Genomic DNA, 23,307 nt, shown 5'->3' with positions numbered 1-23,307 from the left:
CTTTTAATGTCCTTTCCAAGAATTGTTACCTAACTCAAGTTTACAAAGGTAGTGTCATGTTTTTTATTTCCTTAAGAACTTCATAGTTTCAGGTTTTACATTTATATTTTCAATCCAGTTTGAATCTTAAATTTTTTTTTTCTTGTATGCTGTGAGGTGGCAGGCAAGATTTTTTTTCTTCTTACAAATTCTAGCACCATTTGTTAAAATGACTTTTCTTTCTCCTACTGACTTGACTTGGTAACTTGGTCAAAAATCAATTGACCCTATTATATGCGTGGACTATTTCTGAACTTCATCCTGTCCTATATTCTCAGACTATTGTCTCGATACTATGGATTTATAGCAAGTCTTGATGTGAAAAAGTGTCCTTAAATTCTATTTTCTTTCTCATGATTGTTTTGGTTTATTCTAGATTGTTTGTATTTCCATATACATTTTAGACTCAGCTTAGTTTCTCAATATAAAGCTTACTGGAAATTTGATTTGGGATTTGTTAAATCTATAGATCAATTTGGAGGGATTTAGCATCTTAACAGTATTGAACCTTCCAGCCTATGACTCTATCTCTTCTTTTTCTTAAGCATCTTTGATTCTTCTCAGAAATATTTTGTAGTTTTCAGCATAGAGATCTTGCATATTTTTCACTTTATTCCTGTTTGTTGTTTTTTTGTGCTGTTGTAAAATGTTAAATTTTAATTTTCTGACCACTCATGCTAGTGTATAGAAAAAGAGTACAGGGGATCCCTGGGTGGCTCAGCGGTTTAGGTTTAGGGCCTGCCTTGGGCCCAGGGCGTGATCCTGGAATCCCTGGATCAAGTCGCACATCAGGCTCCCTGCATGGAGCCTGCTTCTGCCTCTCTCTCTCTCTCTCTCTCTCTCTCTGTGTGTCTCACATGAATAAATAAATAAAATCTTAAAAAAAAAAGAAAGAAAAAGAGTACATAGTACATAGAAGTATATAAAGTATGTAGAGAAAGGAAATATTTTATGATTAAGCATGATGTTAGCTATATGCTTTTCATTAGATGCCCTTTGTCAGAGATTGATCTCTTTTATTCCTATTTGCTGAGAGTTTTCATTATGGATGGATTGTGAATTTTCTGGTGCAGTTTCTGCAGTCTTTTGAAATTCTAACATGTTTCTTATCTTTTATTTTATTTTATGTTAATATGGTAAGTTACATTAAGTGATTTCCAAATCTAAGCCACCCTCACATTCCTGGGATAAACTCCATATGACCATGATGCTTTGCGCCTTTTGTTTATTGCTGAATTCATTTTTCTCATATCTTATTAAAGATATTTGGGTCTATGTTAGTGAAGGATATTGAACAATAATAGTTACTTTCTTTTAGTATGATTCTCAGGTTTTGGTATCAGGATTATTCTGGCCTCATAAAATGAGTTGGGATTTGTTTCTTCTATCTTCTGCAAGTTAATAGAAGACTTGTATTATTTCTTCCTTGAATTTGGTAGAATATACTAGTAAAGCCATCTAGTAGCCATCATGTAGTTTGCATGATAAAAATAATTTTTTTATTATGAATTCAATTTCTGAATTCAATTTCTGTGATAGTTATGGGCTATTTTTTATTTTGACTTTCTGGGTTTTGTTGTCAGTTTGGTTAGTTGTGTTTTGCTTAGAATTTGTCCATTTCATTTCAGTTGTTGAATTTATTACATAAAGTAGCTCATATTATTCTCATTATATATTTATTGTTTTTAGGGTCTGTATTGAGCATTTGGTATGTGCTTCTCACTGTGTTACCTGTTTTACATAGATTATTTGATTTTACCTGGTTTTATTTAAATCCATTAAAAGTTATTTCCTACTCCATGGTTATCTAAATAGCAGCTAGTTTCTAACCACCCATTTGCCTGAGGCGTGTTCTGACTTATTGTTCAAAACCCCCAGAAATCAAGGATCCCAGGGGCCATGCTGATATGCACAGGCTAAGAATGGATGACCAGCCCTATGGCATGGTAAAAGAGATTGCCAGACTGATGCATATCTCCGTCATGTAGGGGAGCATGAGAGCTCCTTTAGGTAATACTTTGGGAGATCTTATCTGAAGGAATGTAGTGTTAAATTCTTTCCCCTTTCCTAATTGCTTAATCATGCAGTACTTAAACATGCTACAGATTCCTACAATATTTATGATGTTTATTAAAAATATAAATGCATCTATGGAAATGAAAATTACATTACTGGCAGCAGTTGTTGAATGTAGAATGGAGTAGAACTTGTATTCTCTTTCATTACACAAGCTCTCTATATCATGTAAAGGGAATCTTACTATTTTAGTTTCAACCCTTGTCTCTTCTGACAGATAAAAATCCTATTACATTTTTAATCAAACTAATAAGATCCTTATAATCTATAGAAAGGCTACAGCTGGGGATCCCTGGGTGGCTCAGGGGATCCCCGGTGGCTCGGTGGTTTTTTGCCTACCTTCCTCCCAGGGCATGATCCTGGAGCCCCACATCGGGCTGTCGGGCTCCCTGCATGGAGCCTGCTTCTCCCTCTGCCTGTGTCTCTGCCTCTCTCTCTCTCTCTCTCTCTCTCTCTCTCATGAATAAATAAATGCAATCTTTATTAAAATATCATGGTTGTAGCTGGGGGAGTGTTCAACAGACAACACCTCTTGGCATCTAAGTGCTTTGTTTATCATTCCCCGACCTGCAAGCCCACTTTAGTTTTGCTATTAATGTGTTTCATGAAGATGATTTGTTCAGGACCCAATCTGCAACTTTGCTCACCTTGTTGTCCCCAGCCCCAGCCAGATTTGAAATAGCCTCGTTCTCAACCCCAGACCCACCCAGACCATCTTTCAAGAGCCCAGTTGAAGTCCTACATCTGCCATAAAGCCTTCCTGGACCTCTTTAGAGTCCTGGCTCATCCTATCCTCTGACTCTTCTGCCCTCCCACAATCAGGACATGAACATCCATTGATCATGTTTTTATCTCCTCTGCTCAGCCTCAGGAGCTTACTGAGAGGAGAGAGGCATCTCTACTGCTGCCTTTTAGCAACTGACACGGTGCTGGGTACAAATAAGTAATTTTGAGAATGATTTCTCATTTTTTACCCTATTGAAGTTGAGGAAGAAATTTTATTGTTGAGTAATTAAGAGAGCAATTACTAATCACTAGAGCAAATATTAATTAGTAGAGCCCCTCCTTTCCAAAGGACTTAGGCAGTTTATAGAAAGCATTGGTTCTCAGGGTTCAGATAGGGTACAGCTGGAGATGTCTTTGTCCACATTACTATCTTTGAAGAGAACAAAACCTTATTGCCTGCTGTACAGCCTGGGTTTCAGCAGACTCTGAGGAATGCAGTCTGATCACAGGGCACAGAGATTTACACATGTAATTCATTGTAAAGTGAAAAGAGAATGTATTCCTGAGAATGAAAGCAAAGGTTTTACAGTACGGCAAGTGCTACCACGGACATCCTGGCCATGGAACCACCCACAGAGTGAAAAGAGTACAGAATTTCAGAGAAAAGAATTCATGATTTTCCAAAGGAAGAAATAATATGATTCTAGTGGATGCAGGAACTCTCTCTCTCTCTTTTTTCTAATATGTCTTCAGAAAAATGCTCACTTCTGATTGATTTTGGATTCTCCATGAGTAAAATGTGGTTCTGGTCATCAGTGTTATCATCATCATCATAATCTTCCTCTTTCTCCCCCTCAAATTACCATTTTGCATAGACATAGACTGGGGAGCTTTCTATCTGGTATGATAACATTTGCCCTGAACATTCCGTAAGCAGAATTCCTTGAGAAATATTTATACACCATGTTCACTAAGTCTGTCATGGTTTTGAATTTCTTGGCAAAGGAAATATGTGTATTTCTAAAAATAGTCCATATATTTGTATTTGTAGGTAAACTCATTATATTTATAAGCTAAAAGCACTGCCAGAAGTACTTATTTGGGAAGGACTAAAGCATATGGTAATCTGGAAATAAAGAAAAGCCCTCAAATTCAAATAAAGCAATGAATTTTGCAGTCCTATTGTATAATAATTGTTTTATTGTTGTAATACAGTGTTTTACCACACACTCCTGCCTTTCTTACATATACATGTGATTTAACCTCTTTAAGCCTGAATTTCCTCATCTGTACAGTGGGGATAATGCATTTAAGACTTACTGTGTTCATACACATAATGTATGAACAATTTAGCAGAGCAACTAGTACTCATTAGACTCTCATATTATTTCATCACCATTGGCTTCAATTGATATCACCATTGGCTTCAAATTCTAATTCTGTTTTATCATAGGAAAGGCAACAGCTTAAAAATTATGAAAGCCTCAAAGAGTTTTATCACTGGCAACTCAGAAACATTGCCTGAGCCCTCTTACTGGAATAGAGAGCTGAATAGCAAAGAAGAAACCAGAAGAACTCTGGTCCATTTAAATGTTAAATACCAACTAAGATCTAAAAAGCATTTATAGTTTTCCTTGATATGTCTACTTTGAAAATTTGCACCATTTTGTAAGTAAAAACATCCTTAAACATTTAAAAATGAAAGAAAAATTCCCTGCTTGTTTTCTCCAGTGTGGAGGTTACTGAACAAATAATATGATGAGTATATTTTACATATTCATAGATTCATATTATTTTAATTTACACAAGCCAATTGCATGAATCAACTCTCCATTCCTATTTCCAAAGAGAATGCATAAGTTGTAACATCTACCATGAAAACTAAACCAAGTTGGAAATAGCAGCAGTGCACTTATTTCATTAAAGCTTTTTTCTTTTGGATGTGTGTCTTTTCTCTATGTAAACATGTCTGCATACTGGATTTCTTTCTAAATCTGAATGTCCTCACTGGCCATATTGAAGACTGTGCTTACTGTACTGTTTCATTAAACTGCTGTGTTATCGGGTAATTGTTTAAACATAATGCCATAGGACTATCAAAAGGAAAGGTGAACTAATGGCATTTGTAAATGTCAGGGATTATCTTAACACTTTTATTATAGTTTATAAAAAAGTAGGTTCAGGGCATTTCATGGCAATTATTTCTACAGAAATTGCTTATTTAAATAAATTGCTAATTATCTGAAGATGACAGTATTGAAAATGCTACTAATGAGTTGTTTAATAAGTATAGCTTGTGGTGGCCACCTACAGGTTGAAAATAGAAAGAACATATAGACTAATTATACCTAGATGTCATGTACGAAAGCCATATATTTTTCCCTCTAGCAACAGATTTAAAGACATTTATCTCTTCATGCCACTCTTCTAGATTTGGACAGTATAGTTTCTGAGATCTTCATAGATATTGTTTTATTCTAAATCAGTTTTACTTTGCTTTCATAATTATCCTTGTGCTATAATTCATGCATATAATTATTACTATAATTCAATCATCCAGACTGAGATACTTTTAGCCTGAAAGAGGATGCTTATTAATATTACATCAGGTAATTACAAATAAGTACAGGTATAATAAACTGGGACTCTTCTGGGCAAACTAGATCATATAGTCACTCTAGTTATAACAATTACTACCAAAGCTTTAATCTAATTTCTAGCCAAGATTTAATTAAATGCTAATAGTCTTAGTTTTCTCATACATGGACAATATATCTTTATTAGTTACAAAATTATTGACTCCTCTCTCTGTAACTTAATTTATAACCAGACATTTAAATTAAGGAAGAAGTATAACATTTTAGCTAAGGGCATGATATTGGCAGTCAGGTTGACCTGAATTCAAGTACTGAACCCACACTTTCTTAGTGATCTTGAGAGTGAGATACTGAACTGATCTCTGCTGGGTCCTGCTTACACATCTATAAAAATGGGGGCAAAAAGTTATGATAATGTCATTGGTACAACATCTGCAAAAACACTTAGGAAAAACCCTGGCAACTAGAAAGCACTCAAAAGAAGAGTCAGACATATTCTGAATTTGTTCATATTTTACTTAAAATGTTGGATAAAGGACTTAATGTACTTTGCTGAATGTGCAGAGTATAGATCAGTGCATATCCCATCTATAAAAGTTGCACAACAGATAATCTGATAGTGCCTATTCCTGTATCGTCAGTTTTAGGAGCATTCTAAAAAATAGTCACTTTATTGCAGAAGTAAATTATAAACACCTTTTGATCTAAAGGCATCAAACAGTATGGAAGTATAGATATCAAACCTGAGACTTCTTCAGCATCATCCACAGAGATAACTGTTAACAGTTTAAAATGCAATGTTCTAGGCATTTACCATTCCCACATACTAAATGTAATCATACTTTTTTTAACTGAAAATGGGACCACATCATATATATTGTTCTGCTACTTGTTATTAACATTTCAGCATTATATCCTGGAGATATCTCTATGTTAGTTTTATTTTTTCTATTTATTTGTTTATTTTTAAAGATTTATTTATTTATGGGGGAAGGGGCAGAGGGAGAGATTCTTTAGACTCCCCACTGAGCATGGAGCCTGCCTTGGGAGGGGGCGAGGGGGGGAGCACAAGGCTCGCTCAATCCCACAACCCAAGAGATCATGACCTGCACTGAAACCGAGTTGAACGCTCGACAGACTGAGCCACTCAGGTGCCAGTATTAGTTTTAAAAATTTTCTCGGATATTGTATGTGATGAACTATATTTTATCTAATAGCATAACTATCGGTGGTCATTTATGTTGTTTTCACTTTTGCTATGAAAAACAATACTTCAAGGGAGGTCTTTGTACTTGTAACCTTGTGTCTATGTACTAATGGAATGAATTCCTCAAAGTGAAGTTTCTGGATGAAAAGACATATACATTTAGATATTGCCATTGCATTTTAAGTCTAATAAAGACTTATTTAAATAAATATATGAATTTATAGTCATAGACTCAAAGTCTATGAAGTGATATATGAATTACAAGAGAATCTCCAAATTTGAGATCTAAGAGGTTTATTAACACCCCTTATGTATTAAGTATTTATCCCCACATGTTTGTAGCTGAATGTTTATTTTTCTGATTAGTTTTTTCTAGCTTTGACAGTAATATTAGCCTATGTATACTAGGAACCAGGCACTATGCCAAGTGCTTTCTGAGAATTGTATCATTTAATTCTCCCCAGTTGCTCTGATATTGTTACTAATGGTCCTGTTTCACAGATAGGGAAAACGGATGTTTTATGAAGTTAAAGAGTTTGCTCAGAGTCACATTTACATTAAGTAAGGGCTCTGCGACTTACACCCCATTGGTTGGACATTAGATCCTCTACTCTTAGCGTTAGGCTGTAGAGCATAGTGATACTGGTTTTCTTAGGCAAAGACAATTCAAAGATGATCCTCTTCATAAATGCTGCACTGTCATTTCTCAGTAAGAGCTGAGGAGTACAGACTTTCATGTCACAGAGACTTGGTGTTTGATTCCAGTCTGTCCCTTTTAAACTGTGGGACATCAAACAGGTTATTTATTCAGTTTGAGCTTCCCTTTCTTCTTCTACGGAATAGAGATGACAGCATCTACCTTCACAGCATTGTGAGGGTTGCGTTGCACAAGCTCTATGAAGCCTCGACCTCAGGTCTGGCACATGGAAATCATTCCCTAAACGGGCGTTCCTAATCCTGCCACTACCAGCAGCTGATACTCTCAGAAAGGAAGAAGGCCTCCTCTTTGACAAGTAGTCTTCATTCTTTTGCTTTAAAATAGGATGCCTGGCACATGCTAGGTACCAAGTTCCTGAATGTGAATTGACTTTGAACATATTGAATATATTATGAGGCAAATAAACATATCCATAAAGATATAAAGATTTATAGGAAAAAATTTTTGAAATAATCTATGAAAATCAAAATATTTTCATAAGACAATACTCATTTTTCCAGTAGAAGTAAATTAACAGCAACATAAAACAACTGATTTTCTGTATCCCATTTCTCCTCTTTAAATTTCATATCCCTCCATATAACCCTGCATCCTTTTAGTACTTCAGTTTCTGGTTGAATTATGCTAATTTTCTCAGAGGACTTTAATCCATGTGTAAAGATGTATTTTTAAATAGCTATGCTTCACATATTTATCAGTATATTAGGTTCATTAACATTTTAAACTTGTTTTAGTAAAGCATAAATTTTTTGGTGCTTGACTTATGTGTATTTTAGTATTTTATAAAAATCAATCTTTCAACTCCTAAATCCTTGAAATTCTTGATTTGCTAATATTTTCTTTCTTCTAGATGATGTTAAAATTATTAACAATTACATGGGCAAAGTTCAATCTCTAATGAATTTATTATCTACTTAATTCATTGTATTTTAATTAATGTAAGCAAATTAAAACTACATTTCTTTTTGTATACACAGTGAGCACGAGTGAGTATTATAACCCATTTTCTGTTTTATTGCCAGCTAAGGCTATTATCAGGGAGTTTATTGTGGACTTAGCTCTAACAATTAATTGTGCAACAGTAGCTGTCCTAGGAGTCAAATGATTAGAGAAAAAACAAACGGAATTAAACTCAATTATTCAAAATTCCAGTTATCCAAAAATTAATATATGTTCCACACTATCTTGCCCATTAAAAATTCCTTTCTTTTCAAGGATTTAGTCATGCAAAGTAAAGCTCTACCTCCTTTTCACCAATAAAATTAAGTTCTGATGCTGTCATTAAACTCCTTGTATATTGGTTTAGTGCATGGACCTTTGGATTCTCAAAAAATAATAATAATAATAATCTTAAATATATTGATGACTGCCTTTGAGATTTTTGCCTTTGGAGTCAGTTAAAGTAATCTTACCAGCATTATGACACTACTGAATGAGAGCTGTTAGAAGGGGGGAAAAGAGGGTGGATCTGTGGTCCTCATAAGGTTTCAGGGGATATTGAGTACTACCATCACAGGCATTGTGCTTTTGTTTCTAATAAAAAAAAAAAATGGTTTAATTGCATTACTAAATACACAGCAAAAACATAGCAGGCACTGTCAAAGTAAACCGAATAATGCTCCCCCTGAAATCAATTGTCCTTGTAGTACAGATCAGAATGGCAAACACCTGTACAATTTTTGTCCTGTGCTAGTCCTTTATATATATTAAATTATTTAATCCTCAAAACAATTCTATGAAGTTGTGATTGATTGTAATTTTATTATTTTATAGATGAAAAAAACAAAGGTATAATGAGATTAAGAAATTTTCACAAAGTTACACAGCTTGCAGGTAGTGGAGCTAGAATTTGAATCTAAGTAGTCAGCCCTGTTGTCTATCTGATGCTCTAACTAGTTCATCCTCAAATTGCCTTCTTTCTAAAATTCATATTAATAGTATTTATAAAATGTATGATGTTTAAATGAATGTGAGTTTTTCCTAATGCAACATCTGTACAGAATAAATTATTGGATTCATATTGTTTCCCTTAAAATTACTTACTTTAAAATCATGGGGACTAGTGTTTTGGTTATCTGTCGTTGGTGACAGTGTGGTTAGGACACAGATTGATTAACTGGGATCATTCTTGGAAGATTTTTTGCTTTAGCATAATTTTTTTTAAGGCATAAGTACTTAATAGACATTTATCAGATAGACAGATGGCCAGATGAATGGATAAATGAGACCTACATAAGCAAACTGATTAAATCATAATACCTTAATACTTAATACTTATATATCAATACATAACCCTATTGTTAATGGTAGCATTTTAAAATTTTTTAAAGATATTGGCAAGTGATACTATTATTTTCTTAAGAAAAAAATCACCAAATCAGAATGATTAACTTTTAGTTGAAAATTTATGGCTTAGTTCTAGATCTTATTCTAGAACCAATCCAAAAATGTTCTGTGAAGTTTCTCAGAGAAGATCTATGACTTCAGCACATTGATTGGCATTTTAAGATGTAACTGTAAGGAAGGCCTAAACTGATTAGATGTCAAAAGGTACAGTTCAGTCTAGTCCACCAGTTTTCCTAGTAGGGCTGCTTTAGAACAAATCAGAGTTCTTGGCAACAGTGTTGGAATTCCAGTTCATTTGTTTGTTTGTTTAAACCTATAGCTTGTCTCAAAATTTGGGAATTCAGAATGGCTTGACCTTGATTGGAACAGTCCACGGTTGGAACAGAATGGCTTGATACAACTGAATTTCCAATTGGACATCAGGTTCATCTGGCCACCCCCATGTGGATGAGGGCTTAATTTAAATTGCATATTGCCTATGAGTTCATTTAAGCTTATAGGATTTCTATTTCTTGATTTAAACCTTGTCATTTTCTTAAGGGTGGAGTCGACATTCAATTCCTTAAGCCTCTCAAACTGGCTTCTTCCTTCCTCGTCTTTGGTCTAAAATCATTAATTACTATAGCAGTGACAAAATTATAAAAATCCTTTTCTGAATAGCTGTGATCCTGGAAATATTTATGTGTTTTAATTGACATATATACAACTCTGTATAGTATTGATACATGTATTTTCCTTACACTGAAACTTTTTTTTTAATCTTGAACCTATTATTTCTTTACTCCTGTCATTTTAAAACTAAAAAGAAATTTCTATATAACAATTTAGAAAGATCCTTTTATATACTTTCAAAAGATTTCTTTCCAGAAACATTTCATGGTAGATAAAAGTCATTTTTAAAATCTATTCCCCATAAAAATGCTCTATGAGGACAGGTAGATTATATTTCATATTAAATCAGTTGAGTTACAAAGAAAACTAATCAAATGGAATTTATAATGGAAATAAAAACTGAATTTACTATTACCCAGTAACAGAAGGATCCATTTCTTCATTTTTGGATCACATTTTCTCAAAGAACATAATTACTCTTAATTTTTAAGAAGATACCTTTATTAGTTTGAAAGGTTTTCATGTTCATTAGGTAGATTAGAAAGTTTTATAAAAGAAAGAAAAACATGAAATAGAAAATGTCTTATTGACCTAATTGAACATCTTCAAATGCCATTGAGGATTTGCTGGTGTTTTTTAACACCTGTGTAATAATGTTGCCCTTTAAATGTAACTGGTTAAATTTTCAAAGCTGTGTTCTGGGATTTTGCCATTTGATGTCCATTAATATCAATTGGAATATGTGGCCAAATCCCTGTGTACCACTTTGAAATTTTATCCCTTAGTGTTAATGATAGTCTTCTAACAGTGCAGTTAGAAATAAATTATTTATCTGCTTAGCTCAAATTTCCTTTACTCTCTAGGGTCAACTAAATAAGGGAGGAAAAAAAAAGAAAAGAATCCCAGTGTTTATCACTTCAAAGTAACATGTATATGAAGAAGCCATCAGCCTAGCATGTATTGAACATATCTGTTATATTATACAAATAAATAAATGTCAATCTAAAAGATTTATTTAGATTACATATTTCCTTTAAAATGCTTTTATGTAATTCATTCTTACTCAGATTTCTTTTTAGTACAGCTAAAGATTTGTATACATAAATGTGTATGTGGGTGTCAGCATGTATCCTGGGTGTGTATCTTTGCTGTGCATTCTCCTGTCTACTCTGTTACCTTCTTTACCTTCTGCGACAGACTAAGAAGTCACTGATAAACATTTTGAAGTAGAAATAGGATCTTGACATTAAGTTTCTAATTTGCCCTAACTTACTGCTTTGTATTTCAGTGTCCCTTATGGAATTCTGAAGGGTCAGCATTAAACATTCTTGACTGAGAAACACTAATATCTAGAGGAAGATTTTAAAGTATGGGAGCAATAGGAACAGACATTTCCACAAACATTTTTGGTGTTGAATGCAAAAGCATCAGTTACACATAAATTTTAATATCTGAAATGGATGTGAACAGGATAAAAAGAAATCCACTGATTTTAAAGAAAATTATTTGTGCTTCCTCAAAGAGAACACTCCCATAAATATGTATTGATAATGCTGGTGAAGATGCTTGTGGTGATGGAGGTAATGATAAAGTACTCACCACATGAGGCTGATTTTACCAGTTGCTTGTTTATGTTTTTGAGGCAATGTCAATTCTTGCACAAATAGAACTATTTTTAGTTCAGAAAATACCTTTAAAGAACAATGGCTAAAGAATCCACATCAGAAATATCAAATTTTATTACAATGTGATGAAAGTATTAATTTACTTCAGGATATATCAAATTTTATTCCAATGTGATGAAAGTATTAATTTACTTCAGGATATATTAACCCTTGAGAGTTGAAAGCAGCTTTAATACAGTATAATCATTTTAAAAAACGACCCCCAAGGGTTCTGTCCATCCATGAAGTTTTCATTATGATTAGAGAATAATATATTGGTAACGTCTGGCTGAGTGAAGTATAAGAAATTAAGCACATACTCTTTCATTACTAAATTCTAGAAAATCGTTCTTACCTTGGTTGAAACTTTCTAATATATGAAAAATCTGATTGGGCTCACTATATTTCATCAAATTGAGAATAATACATGTAAAAAGCAATATGGAATCTGTAGGTTTATCAGCACCTTGCTTGTTTTCACAGTATCTCTATTCACACCAGCTGCTTTATACTTAGTGGAAACATAACAGAGCTGTATGTCTATTTATGCACTGTATGTGATTGTTTTTCTTTTTCAAAATCTGCTGTTCCTTGTTCTTTTTAAAACAGATGCTTGAATATTCCATATAATCTTTTACATATTACTGTATATCAAATTGTATTATGCATGTATTTTATGCAGGAGTTCTAAAGTTGCTATAGCCACTTGCATAACACATTTGCTTGCAATAATAGCATCAAAATTCTTAAAATAAATGCACATCCATTTACAAATTAACATACTTTAAAACATGGCAATGTATATGTATCACCACACACGCACACACACACACATATATCTTAAGTAAAGATAAAGAAAATTGACTTAGTCTAGTACACTATCATTACATAATACATAATAATGATTATAAGGCAATATGCTCAAATGATCAATATGCTAACCATTGATTATTCTTATTTCCTGTAGGCACAGCTATCAGACCTATTGCTTTGAGAGCTGTGACCTCCATTGCTCGTGCTTTGCCTGGATTTCCCATTTTGGCCACTGGTGGAATTGACTCAGCTGAAAGTGGTCTTCAGTTTCTTCACAGTGGAGCCTCGGTCCTCCAGGTAGTACTTGGGTTTGCCCTTCAAAAAGCTCCATCTAACACATATAGTGTAAATTTTGTGACAACAAATGTATTCTTGTAGGGTCTGCTGAGAAAGAGACAGTGGGGGATTAAAATGGCAGCACTCGTTAAGTTCCTTTTGTGAGTCAAAAACAAACCTAAGGCTTATTCCCTGTCCTAGATAGAGCTTACAAACCCAGTGTCTTTAAAAAATATATATATTCGCTTATCTCCTTGTTTCCAAAATAAATGAAAACAGATACCAAAATGCATACTGTAGAACTGGGGAAAAAAGAAATGCATGAAGAAATATGGGTAAAAGTAAAATCATGTTTGAAAAATAAAATGAAGTCAAGGGTAAGGCCAATATACAAAATCTGTGCTGTAAGGCACTGGAGGGATTACCAAATTTGACTCTGAATTTCCTGGCAGCCAAAGCAAGGAAATTATTGGTTTCATAACTTTCAAAATATAAATTGATTGTTCAACTTCTTGTGGTTCAGAGCTAAAAGAAATTCTTCCATTACTGTCACAAAGGGATACTTTGAGATGTAATACATTATAGTCTTAATGCCATTCGTACATATAATTTATTACTTATTACTTATACACTTGCTTGTTATTATGTTACTCAGTAAAGGCCCAGTACAGTGCCTTGGCACATTATAGTATAAACATTTCTCTGAGGCCAGATATGCAGATTTGGATGGTCTGATTCAACCCAGGGATAAAATTTTTCATATGATGTCTAGACTGTGATCTCTCAGGTAATACTTTATTAATGGATTCTTACTACCTCCACCGAATGAAATTAGGAAGCATACACTTTAGCTTCACTTATATACTCTGGCAAGAAAGTAGAGAACAAATATCTTGTTGCCAATTTGACAATCAGACTTAATGTCCTCTTACAAAATACAATCTAAGGTGGAAATAATATGTATCAGAATGCTAATAGAAGATATAAAGAAGAACCAAATGGAAAATTATGAAAGTTATGAAAACTAAAATGAAAATTGTAATAACTAAAATTTAAGACTCAGTTAATGGGCTCAGCAGCAGAGTGGAGAAAACAGAAGAAAGAATCAATGATGTGGAAGACAGAGCAATAGATCTTAACCAATCTGGACAACACAGAGAAAAAAGACTGGGGAAAAAATGAGCAGAACTTCAGGGAACTCTGAGACTATAACAAAAGATCAAACAATCAGAGGAGAGGTCACAGAAGGAGGGGATGACAAAGAAATAATGTTTGAAAACTTCCTAATTTTTTGTAAAAGGGCAAAATCCTATAGATTTAAGAAACTGAATGAATCTTAAATATGATAGATCTAAATAAATCTTTACCAAAACACATCATAGTCAAACTTCTGAAAACTAAAGATAAAAAAAGACCTTGGAAACAAGAAAAAAAAAATTTCACCTAGAGGGAACAAACAATTCTAATGGAAATAGATTTCTCATCAGAAAGTGGAAAGTCCAGGAAGTGAAACAGTATTTTTCAATTGTTGAAGGAAAAGAACTATCAACTCAGAATCCTATATCCTTCAGGAATGAAGGAGAAATCAACACATTCTTGACTGAAGAAAAACTAGGAGAATTTATTGCCAGGAGACCATAGCTAAAAGAATGGCTAAAGGAAGTCCTTAAAAAGAAAGGAAATGTTAAAGGAAGTATTTGAGACATCAGGAAAGAAGGAAGAAAGAGCAAAGAGCAAAATAACCTCAAGGAAAATCTGAGGTTAATGTTTGTCTAGGCTTGAATATCACCTGAATTTACCTTCACAAACATGAAGAAATGTATGGACTGGAAGATACGAGTGGGTCATTAGTAGGCCCCAGAAAATATGCTTGTTCTTGGGTAGGTCACACATGAGTAGGAAGATTATTGACTTTCTACCATGTGCTGGTTCTAACTACTGCTACAGACAGTATTTCCACACATACCCAAGAGTTAAAGTTTTATCATGCTTCACTTTACTGCACTTTATAGATTTTTTTTTTTTTTAACAAACTGAAGATTTGTAAAGGGCACTTGGGTGGTTCTGTTGGTTAAGCAGCAGCCTTTGGTTCAGGTGATGATTCTGGTGTCTTGGGATTGATCCCCTGCAACGGACTCCCTGCTCAGTGGTGAGTCTGCTTGTCCCTCTGTCCCTACCCCCACTCATGCATGCTCTTTTTTTCTCTCTCAAATAAATAAATACAATCTTAAAAAAAAAATTGAGGGTTTGTGGCAACCCTGCATCAGATAAGTCCAACTGGCACCATTTTTTCCAATAGCATTTGCTTACCTTGTATCTTTGTATCACATTTTGATAAATCTTGCAGTATTTCCTAGTTGTAAAGTTATTATACATATATTATAATGGCAAACTATGATCAGTAATTATGACTCACTGAAAGCTCAGTTGATGGTTAGCACTTTTTTTGCAATAGAGTATTTTTTAATTAAAGCATGTACATTTTTTATACATAATGCTATTGCAAACCTATTAGACTATAATATAGTGTAAACACAACTTTTATATGCACTGACAAACCAAAAAATAATAATTTGATTAATGCATTATTTGCTTTCTTGTGGTGGTCTGGAACCAAATCCACAATATCTTTGCTGTATGCCTGTACTTTGATTGCCATCACCTGAAGCTTGGAGGATGCAAGTAATGTAGTCAAAGTCACATGACTAGTGCTGGAGCCAGAACTCAGACATCAGGTTTCACAACTGAAAAGCCAGTGCTCTTCCAACTGCTCACGTTGCCTGTCCCCACTCCTAAAACTTCTAAGGTGAGAAAATCAGTAATAGGCAGGTCTTCCCCACCTACTCAAGCCTGACATAGTCAGGCTATAGCTTATTCCTTAGAGAAAGGATGCAAAGAAGAGAAGAAATGTGAAAAGATAGAAAAATAAATCACCACGTGTTTCGAGGAGAGGTGTACCATACATAGTACATGGTTGTGGACTATGTATGTGCATATATGTAAAATGCTATGTGTCCTCCCAAAAATGTGTGGTGAAATGATCATTCAAATTGTGATTTTCGCTTAGGCCCATCTTGGATCAAGAAGCAAGGAATTACTCAAAGCAGCTTAAGAATATATAGCCTGCTATTTCCATGCATCAGGAGAACCTGGAATTAGAACTGTAAGAACCAATTGGGCAGTTCTCAAGAGAGATCTCTTCCATCTCTCTTTTATGGTCCATGTGATTTCTCCCTTGGAGGAATCCATAATTTTGTTCACTATTTCTCTCTCCATAGCGTACCCCTTGTTTCTGCCTCCTCTGAACTTCTGCCTGCCACACGGCACTTGAGCCCACTCTACATGGTAGCTCCAACTTTCACATGAAATATCTCAGTTTAATATCACTTAGCTCAGATCTCAAAAGAGGAAACTTGTTGCTCAATTATCTTTTCATGCCAGGCCCCATCTTAAAACACGGGTCACCAAGTGTATGAACTGTTTGGTATATAGCAGAAACACACATTTGTTGAAAGAATTTGTTAAATAAGTATGTTGGAGTTGTACTTTTTTTTTTCTAACTGGATTCTGAAAAGGAGATGAAAGGGTTAACATGGTCTATAAAGTGGTTGCCAAAGACTTTCTCTTCAGCTCCAGCTAGGGCCTGCAGATAGACTTTCCAGCCATGTAAAATATTGGTTCCCAGATGATTTTATAAAAATGCAAAGTTCTGAATGTAGGCTTCTTCTGGTAGAAGGTTACAGATTATGTATCAGTTCCACCATTAGCTTGAGTCAGAGTTTTATTTGGCCAGACATATTTTTAAACCAATGTTAGCTAAAGTCTGAACTGAATCTAAATCACTATTAAGATATACTTAGGATGGTTATGAGAGGGAAGATCCTTGAATTTAGAATTTTGGCTTTGTATTTGCATGGAGTGGAGAATGTGCAACATTTCTATGTCTCTCCTATTGTAACTGAATTAGACCCCATTCCGCTCCCTGGTCCTGGATTAATCTAACCTTTCATTTTTTATACTCCTGGGCTGCTGAATTAAATAAATTAAAGAAATCCAAGTAACTCTGCCAATTGGATTTATTTCAAATTCACAATGTTTAATGTCAGCTGGGCCTTGGGTGCCAGTCAGCATCTGTTTCTATTTATCTTTTTTTTAATCCCCATAGAATTCTCCCCAGTAGTTAGTTCATATCTTTTTCATACACTTCAAGGCCCTAAATCCTCCATCATCACCCTCTATCTCTCTGATGCCATTTGCTCCCTGGCTCTTATCACCCAATTCTGTCCCCTTCTCTGGTTCTGTAATATTTCTCTTGAAGAGCTCATCCACTTACATATCTTTGGGTGGAGTACTGTCAAATCTACCTTTTTAATGATTTGTACTCAGAAGTGAGGTACATACTGACGAGATGCATTTTTTACAAGATGTGATCAGACAAATGAAATGTATTTATGTATCAAGGTGATGGTGCTGAACACTGGGGTATAGAAGGAGAAGTAATGGGTACAGAAATAGTGACATAAATATTTTGATTCTGATCTTTATATGCATACATAGACTACTTAGGTAGGTGAGTTCACTACTGGAATAAGGATTTTGTCAGTAATTTCAAATTCAGGTTTAAATGAATTCAACAGCTATGACCTTCTATGTGACTTTAGAAAAAGTACTGACATTTCAAAATGGAAAGCTAAAGTTTTTTCATAAGTTGGGGAAGTATGATAGAACATGCCTTTCTTGTTAAGCATCATGTATCACAAAGAATCATTTGTACATTTGTTCATTCAATAATTATTTATTGAGAACCTACTACATTCCTATTCCTATTCTAGGAATTTTGGAATTCTTCTGTGAATAGAACAGGGAAAAGTCCATTATCTTTGGGACTTACATTTTAGTGAGGGAAGAGACATAATGTATAATAAATATGAACTGTAAGTATATTATATGGTATGTAAGATGTTAAGTGCTATGGGAAAAAAAGCCTTATTATAAAGCATTTGTATGAATAATTGGAGTTGGTGAATCCAGGAAATTTTTATTGAAGGGAAATACTTATGTTCTAGCACCATTGCTTAAATTTTTAGTTGAGAGTTAACTGAAATATAAAAATTACAAAATAATTGTAGATCACCTTGAAGTTTATAAACAAATGTCTCTTGTTGCCTTTTAATAGGTAACTTTTGACGTCTTCTTACCATTTCTAGTAATGTATCATTTCTCAGTGGCACTGTTTATTTCTATTATCTTATTCTGTAACCTGCTTTGACAAGGATGTTAACATTTCAATGGTGAAACATCCAAAAACTCTACCTTCAGTGAATGTTGAATATAAAAACTAAGGAATTAGCTAGAGAGTAATTTGGGTTCCAGATCATTTCCCTAGTACATCTTTGGAGTGAAAATGACTTTTACAACAGAACCAGATACAATACTGTGGCCAAGAAATATGGTTCAAAACCGATTATGGGTTTGTGTTCTTGGGTAACTGCTCTTATAACTTTGTCAGTCAGCTAAATTGACTTCTAATTTATTTATGCAAACTCCAGTGTGTTTGAAATGTGATTTTTCTTCTTACTTGATAGGCTTTCATTAGTTAGAATATGCAAGTTAAAGCTCTAAAAATGACAGATCAAAATTATTAGTAAATTTCAAATACTGAAATTTATAAATACTTCCTTGTTAAATTATGTTCTCAAACTCTTCATGAAGTCTTGAGGCCTTAAAATATTTTTTTGGGAGGTTACTCTGAAAAATAGAAGTTTGCTTCTGGCTTCCAATTAGTTATTCATGAAGAGGATAGTAAATAAATAATGTGCATAATAGTCCTTTAACATAGTTTGAAGAGAGGACTTTAATAAATTAAATCTGAGTATTTTTCTTATTTTTTTACTTTAAGTTTTAGTTTTTTACTCCCAGACCTAGCCTTCCCAATGAGCCCAAATCCCTTTCTTCTGATTTAAGTAATAGTGTGCAGTTTCTGTTAATAAAAAACTATTTAGAGATTTCTGTTGCAAACAAAACCCAGACTGAGTCCATTGCTTTTAGTGATAGGTTTCATCACAAAATGTTCAATCTCCTCTATTGTATATAGATAGAGAATATAAGAACTATACTGCCTTTTTTTTTTCACTGAATGACTCTGAGTTTCTATAGTTTAATTTAATGATATTGCCTTTACAATTTAATCTCTTAAGGACTTTGATTCAGGACATTGGAAATTACAGGAAGCCATCAGTTCATTCATGTACAATTATGACCTGTGCCTTCATTGAGATTGTATGCGTGGGTTTTTTTTTTTTATTCCATTTCTTTTGTTAGGATTTGTCACTGAAGTTAATAGAAAACCCTGAAATTCAACAGGAAAAGGGAGCATACTGGGCATTTACTGTGAAGAGCCATAGTCGCATGATGGACGCTCACTAAACGAAGATAACCAAATCAATCCTTAACAATAATCAAAGCTGTTCTAATGGAGCTAGTTGAAGTTAAATGGAATTTTTTAATGTGATCAGGAGATGTATTATTTTATTAAAACTAAGGAAAAAGAAGTAATTGAAGCAGACGATGACACTGTTTCCACATGAGTGCATATGCATTACCGACATTGTCTTGTGGTCGTAACACACAGGAAGACCTTAGTTCTTCAACTCTATTGACAGGGATCTTGAGGTGATAAAAATTTTGTACACTATATTCTAAATTTTTATTGGGTAGGTGGGAAAGAGTTATTCAATGATTTCTTATTTTTTCTTCCATCTTCATTCACTTTAAAGTCAGGCTATGATATATGAAAAAAGAATAGTTGATACCATTCAAAGTTTTTTTTAAATGGCATCAGAACCGTTTCACAGAGTTAGTTAAAATAGACATATTTTTCTTTCCACTCTGCAGTTTTTTATTTCCTAGATTTAATGAGTATTTCGTTTACAATTTTAAGAACAATATGCAAGCAGGTATTGAAAAAAATAGAAACTGTATTGTCAGAGCAATATATAAGAAAAAATATGCTTTTAGTATCCATTCAATGAAATTCCAATTACCATGTCAATTATTACATTATTTTAAATTACCTTAATGGATGGTTACTTTTAACAGAAAAGATTTTAATTTTTGAAAAGCATCGTGATTCCCATGCAACAACGTTGTTTATAAGCAAACAGAGGAAATTAAATGGAAATCTGTTAGGCCTTCAATGATTGTCCACTCTCCACTTGATAGAAAGATTAACATCTAAATTCAAAGAAATTAATTGAAATTACATCTAATCTTTTTAGAAGACAGTTTTAACATAAGAAAAAGTAACAGTATCATGCAATAACTGCAATAACTGTTTTTTTTGTGTGCGAAAATAACCATGAATTAGTGAAAATGTTTACAGATACAGCTATATGAAATTTTTGATCTTGTATAAACTTCTTTGGCTAAAGATTTTTTTTTCTAACTCTGACTAGATCTTTTATGTTGTCTGCTCTTTTATGCATTGCATGTAGAGATATGGTAAACCACTAGTTACATTTCTTGGTATAAAATCTTCAATTCCTGACCACAGTTTTAAACAATTTATTCTTTTATTCATTTTTTAAACAGATTTTATTTTGTGTGTGTGTGAGAGAGAGAGAGCCCGCACACATGTGCAGGAGTAGGGGGCAGAGAACAGAGAAGGGCAGAGGGAAAAGCAGACTCCCTGCTAAGCAGGGAGTCCAATATGGGACTTGATCTCAGGACCCTGAGATCATGACCTGAACCCAAGGCAACCATTTAACCGAATGAGCCACCCAGCCGCCCTCAGTTTTTTTTTTTAAATCCCATTTGTTTAGATATTCTTATGTTACACATTATTTTCCAAAAATTATGTTTTCTTTGTTGCTTTTCTCTCAACCTTTCAAGTTTATCAATATCATTTGAAATGAGTTCTGATTGGATGTAACTGATTTTTTTAATAACCATCCCATAACTATCTATCCAAATGACTGTGAGAAATAGTCACTTTGGGAGCAACATATTTTGAATATCATCAGAAACTACTCCTCATACTTTGAGAGTGGATTTGATTTCCTATAAACAAAGCTAGAGAGTTGACTACTGAACTGAATTAGACATATGAAGTCTCTTTTATCTGGCAGTTCATAAACTGACTTTAATAAACAGCTCAAAAAAGAGGTGTTACAAAATTCTTCTGAGCAATGCCAACCAAAGTGATTATTTAGAAAAGGCCACATTCATTTGGATATGTATAATTGTGTATTTGTCTTAAAGTCTACCTCAATATTTTATGGGCTCTAATACTAAGTTAGGGTTCAGAATTCAGACTGTATAAATATTTAGAAAGATTTGTGCCATAACCATTTTATGGTAAAGAATATTAATGATCTGATGAATATTACCTTCTGTTTTTAAAAAAGTCTTTTCCAATTATTAATTCATTTGGCTCTTACAGAGCTATAGCAATATCAGTAAGCATTTTTAACCCCACTTTACAGATTTGCAAATTGGCAATGTACTAGAGTTTATTTTGTCAACTGGCTAACCCAGTAGGATTAGAAACCATGTTTCCTGATTTCTGCTCCATGATATGTGTCTGCATCCCCTACAATCTGTGTTACTGTGCTTAAGAAATGGGCTAACAAAATGGAAGAGAACTTCATCATAAACATGTGAATGCTCTCTCTGTTCTAGACTTATTAATGGGTGATTCATTCTCAATTCTTATACTACAACTGTGCAGAGTTTATCCCAATCTTATCGTTTTATAGGTGAACTCCTTGGTCTTTATTAAATAATTTTTTCATTGTAATAAGTGTACTCTTTAATCCCCATCACCTATTTCACTCAACCCCCCCCCAGCTCCCTCTCCTCTGATAACCTTAAGTTTGTTCTCTTTAGTTAAAAGTCTGTTTCTCGGTTTGTCTTTCTTTTTTTCTCTGTGATCATTTGTTTCTTAAGTTCCTTATATATGAGTGGCAGTATATAGTATTTGTCTTTCTCTTATTAACATTTCACTTAACATTATACTCTCTAGTTTTATCCATGTTGTTGCAAATGGCAAGATTTCATTCTCTTTATGACCGGTAATACTGAATTGTGTGTGTGTGTGTGTGTGTGTGTGTGTGTATCTCACATCTTCTTAATCCATTCATCTATTAGTAGATATTTGTGCTGCTTCCATAGTTTGATTATGGTAAATAATGCAGCAATAAACACAGGACATGGGGGTGCATGTATCCTTTTGAAATAGTGTGTTTGTATCTTGCAGTAAATATCCAGTAGTGTGATTACTGAATCATTGGGTATTCCATTTTTAATTTTTTGAGGAACCTTTGTACTGTTTTCCACAGAGGCTGCACCAGTTTGCATTCTCACCAACAGTGTAGGAGGATTCTTTTTTTTTTTTTTTATATCCTCGCTGATAAACTTGTTTCTTGTATTTTTTATTATAGCCATTCTGACAGCAATGAGGTGACATCTCATTGTAGTTTAAATTCTTACTTTAATCCGAGATAATTAACATAAAGTGTTATGTTAGTTTCAGGTGTAAAATATAGTGATTTAACAATTCCATACTCTCATTGTAGTTTTCATTTGCATTTCCCCAATGATAAGTGATGTTGAGCATCTTTTCATGGTCTGTTGGCCATCTGTATGTCTTCTTTGGAGGTTCATGTCTTCTGCCCATTTTTAGGTGGGTTATGTGTTTTTTTGGATTTTGAGTTGTATTAGTTCTTTATGTATTTGGAATACTAATCCTTCATTGGCTATGTCATTTGCAGATATCTTCTCCCATTCAGTAGGTTGTCATTTAGTTTTATTGATTTTTTTCTTCATTGTGCAGAAAGTTTTTATTTTGATGTAGTCCCAATAGTTTATTTTTGCTTTCATTTCCCTTGCCTCGGAGGAGACATATCTAGAAAACAGTTACTATGGCCAATGTCAGAGAAATTACTGCCAACACTCGGTTCAAGGATTTTTTTTTTTTTTTTATAGTTTCAGGTCCCACAGTTATTCTTTGCTAAATAAGTTACCTTGGACTTCTTCAGTTTGCAACGTTACTTTGAATTCTGATAAATTTCCACATGCTGAGCAAAGGACATTCTGAGCTTTCCAAAAACTGGCAATCCAGGTGCTTCTGGGTTCTGTTTTGGGGAAATCTAGAAATCCAAATTCTTAAGTAACATTAAATATGGAAGCAGAGTAACTTACAAAGCAGATTCAGGACAAGCAAAGAATACATAC

General features: G+C 33.8%; 1 protein-coding gene across 4 annotated transcripts in view; it reads left to right on the top strand.

Moving 5' to 3' along the window:
- DPYD (dihydropyrimidine dehydrogenase) overlaps nucleotides 1-23,307 on the top strand; it is a 790,677-nt gene that overhangs the window by 631,414 nt on the left and 135,956 nt on the right. For all 4 annotated transcript variants that reach the window (XM_072834642.1, XM_072834646.1, XM_072834643.1 and 1 more), the window contains one exon: nucleotides 12,953-13,095. In XM_072834642.1, coding sequence (XP_072690743.1) covers nucleotides 12,953-13,095 — 143 coding nt within the window. The remainder of the gene's footprint in view (nucleotides 1-12,952; nucleotides 13,096-23,307) is intronic.

Source organism: Canis lupus, chromosome 8 (assembly GCF_048164855.1).
Source record: "Canis lupus baileyi chromosome 8, mCanLup2.hap1, whole genome shotgun sequence".
In the NCBI taxonomy this organism is placed as follows: domain Eukaryota; kingdom Metazoa; phylum Chordata; class Mammalia; order Carnivora; family Canidae; genus Canis; species Canis lupus.
Note: the sequence above shows the minus strand (reverse complement) of the source record. Positions and strands in the feature narration are given on the sequence as shown.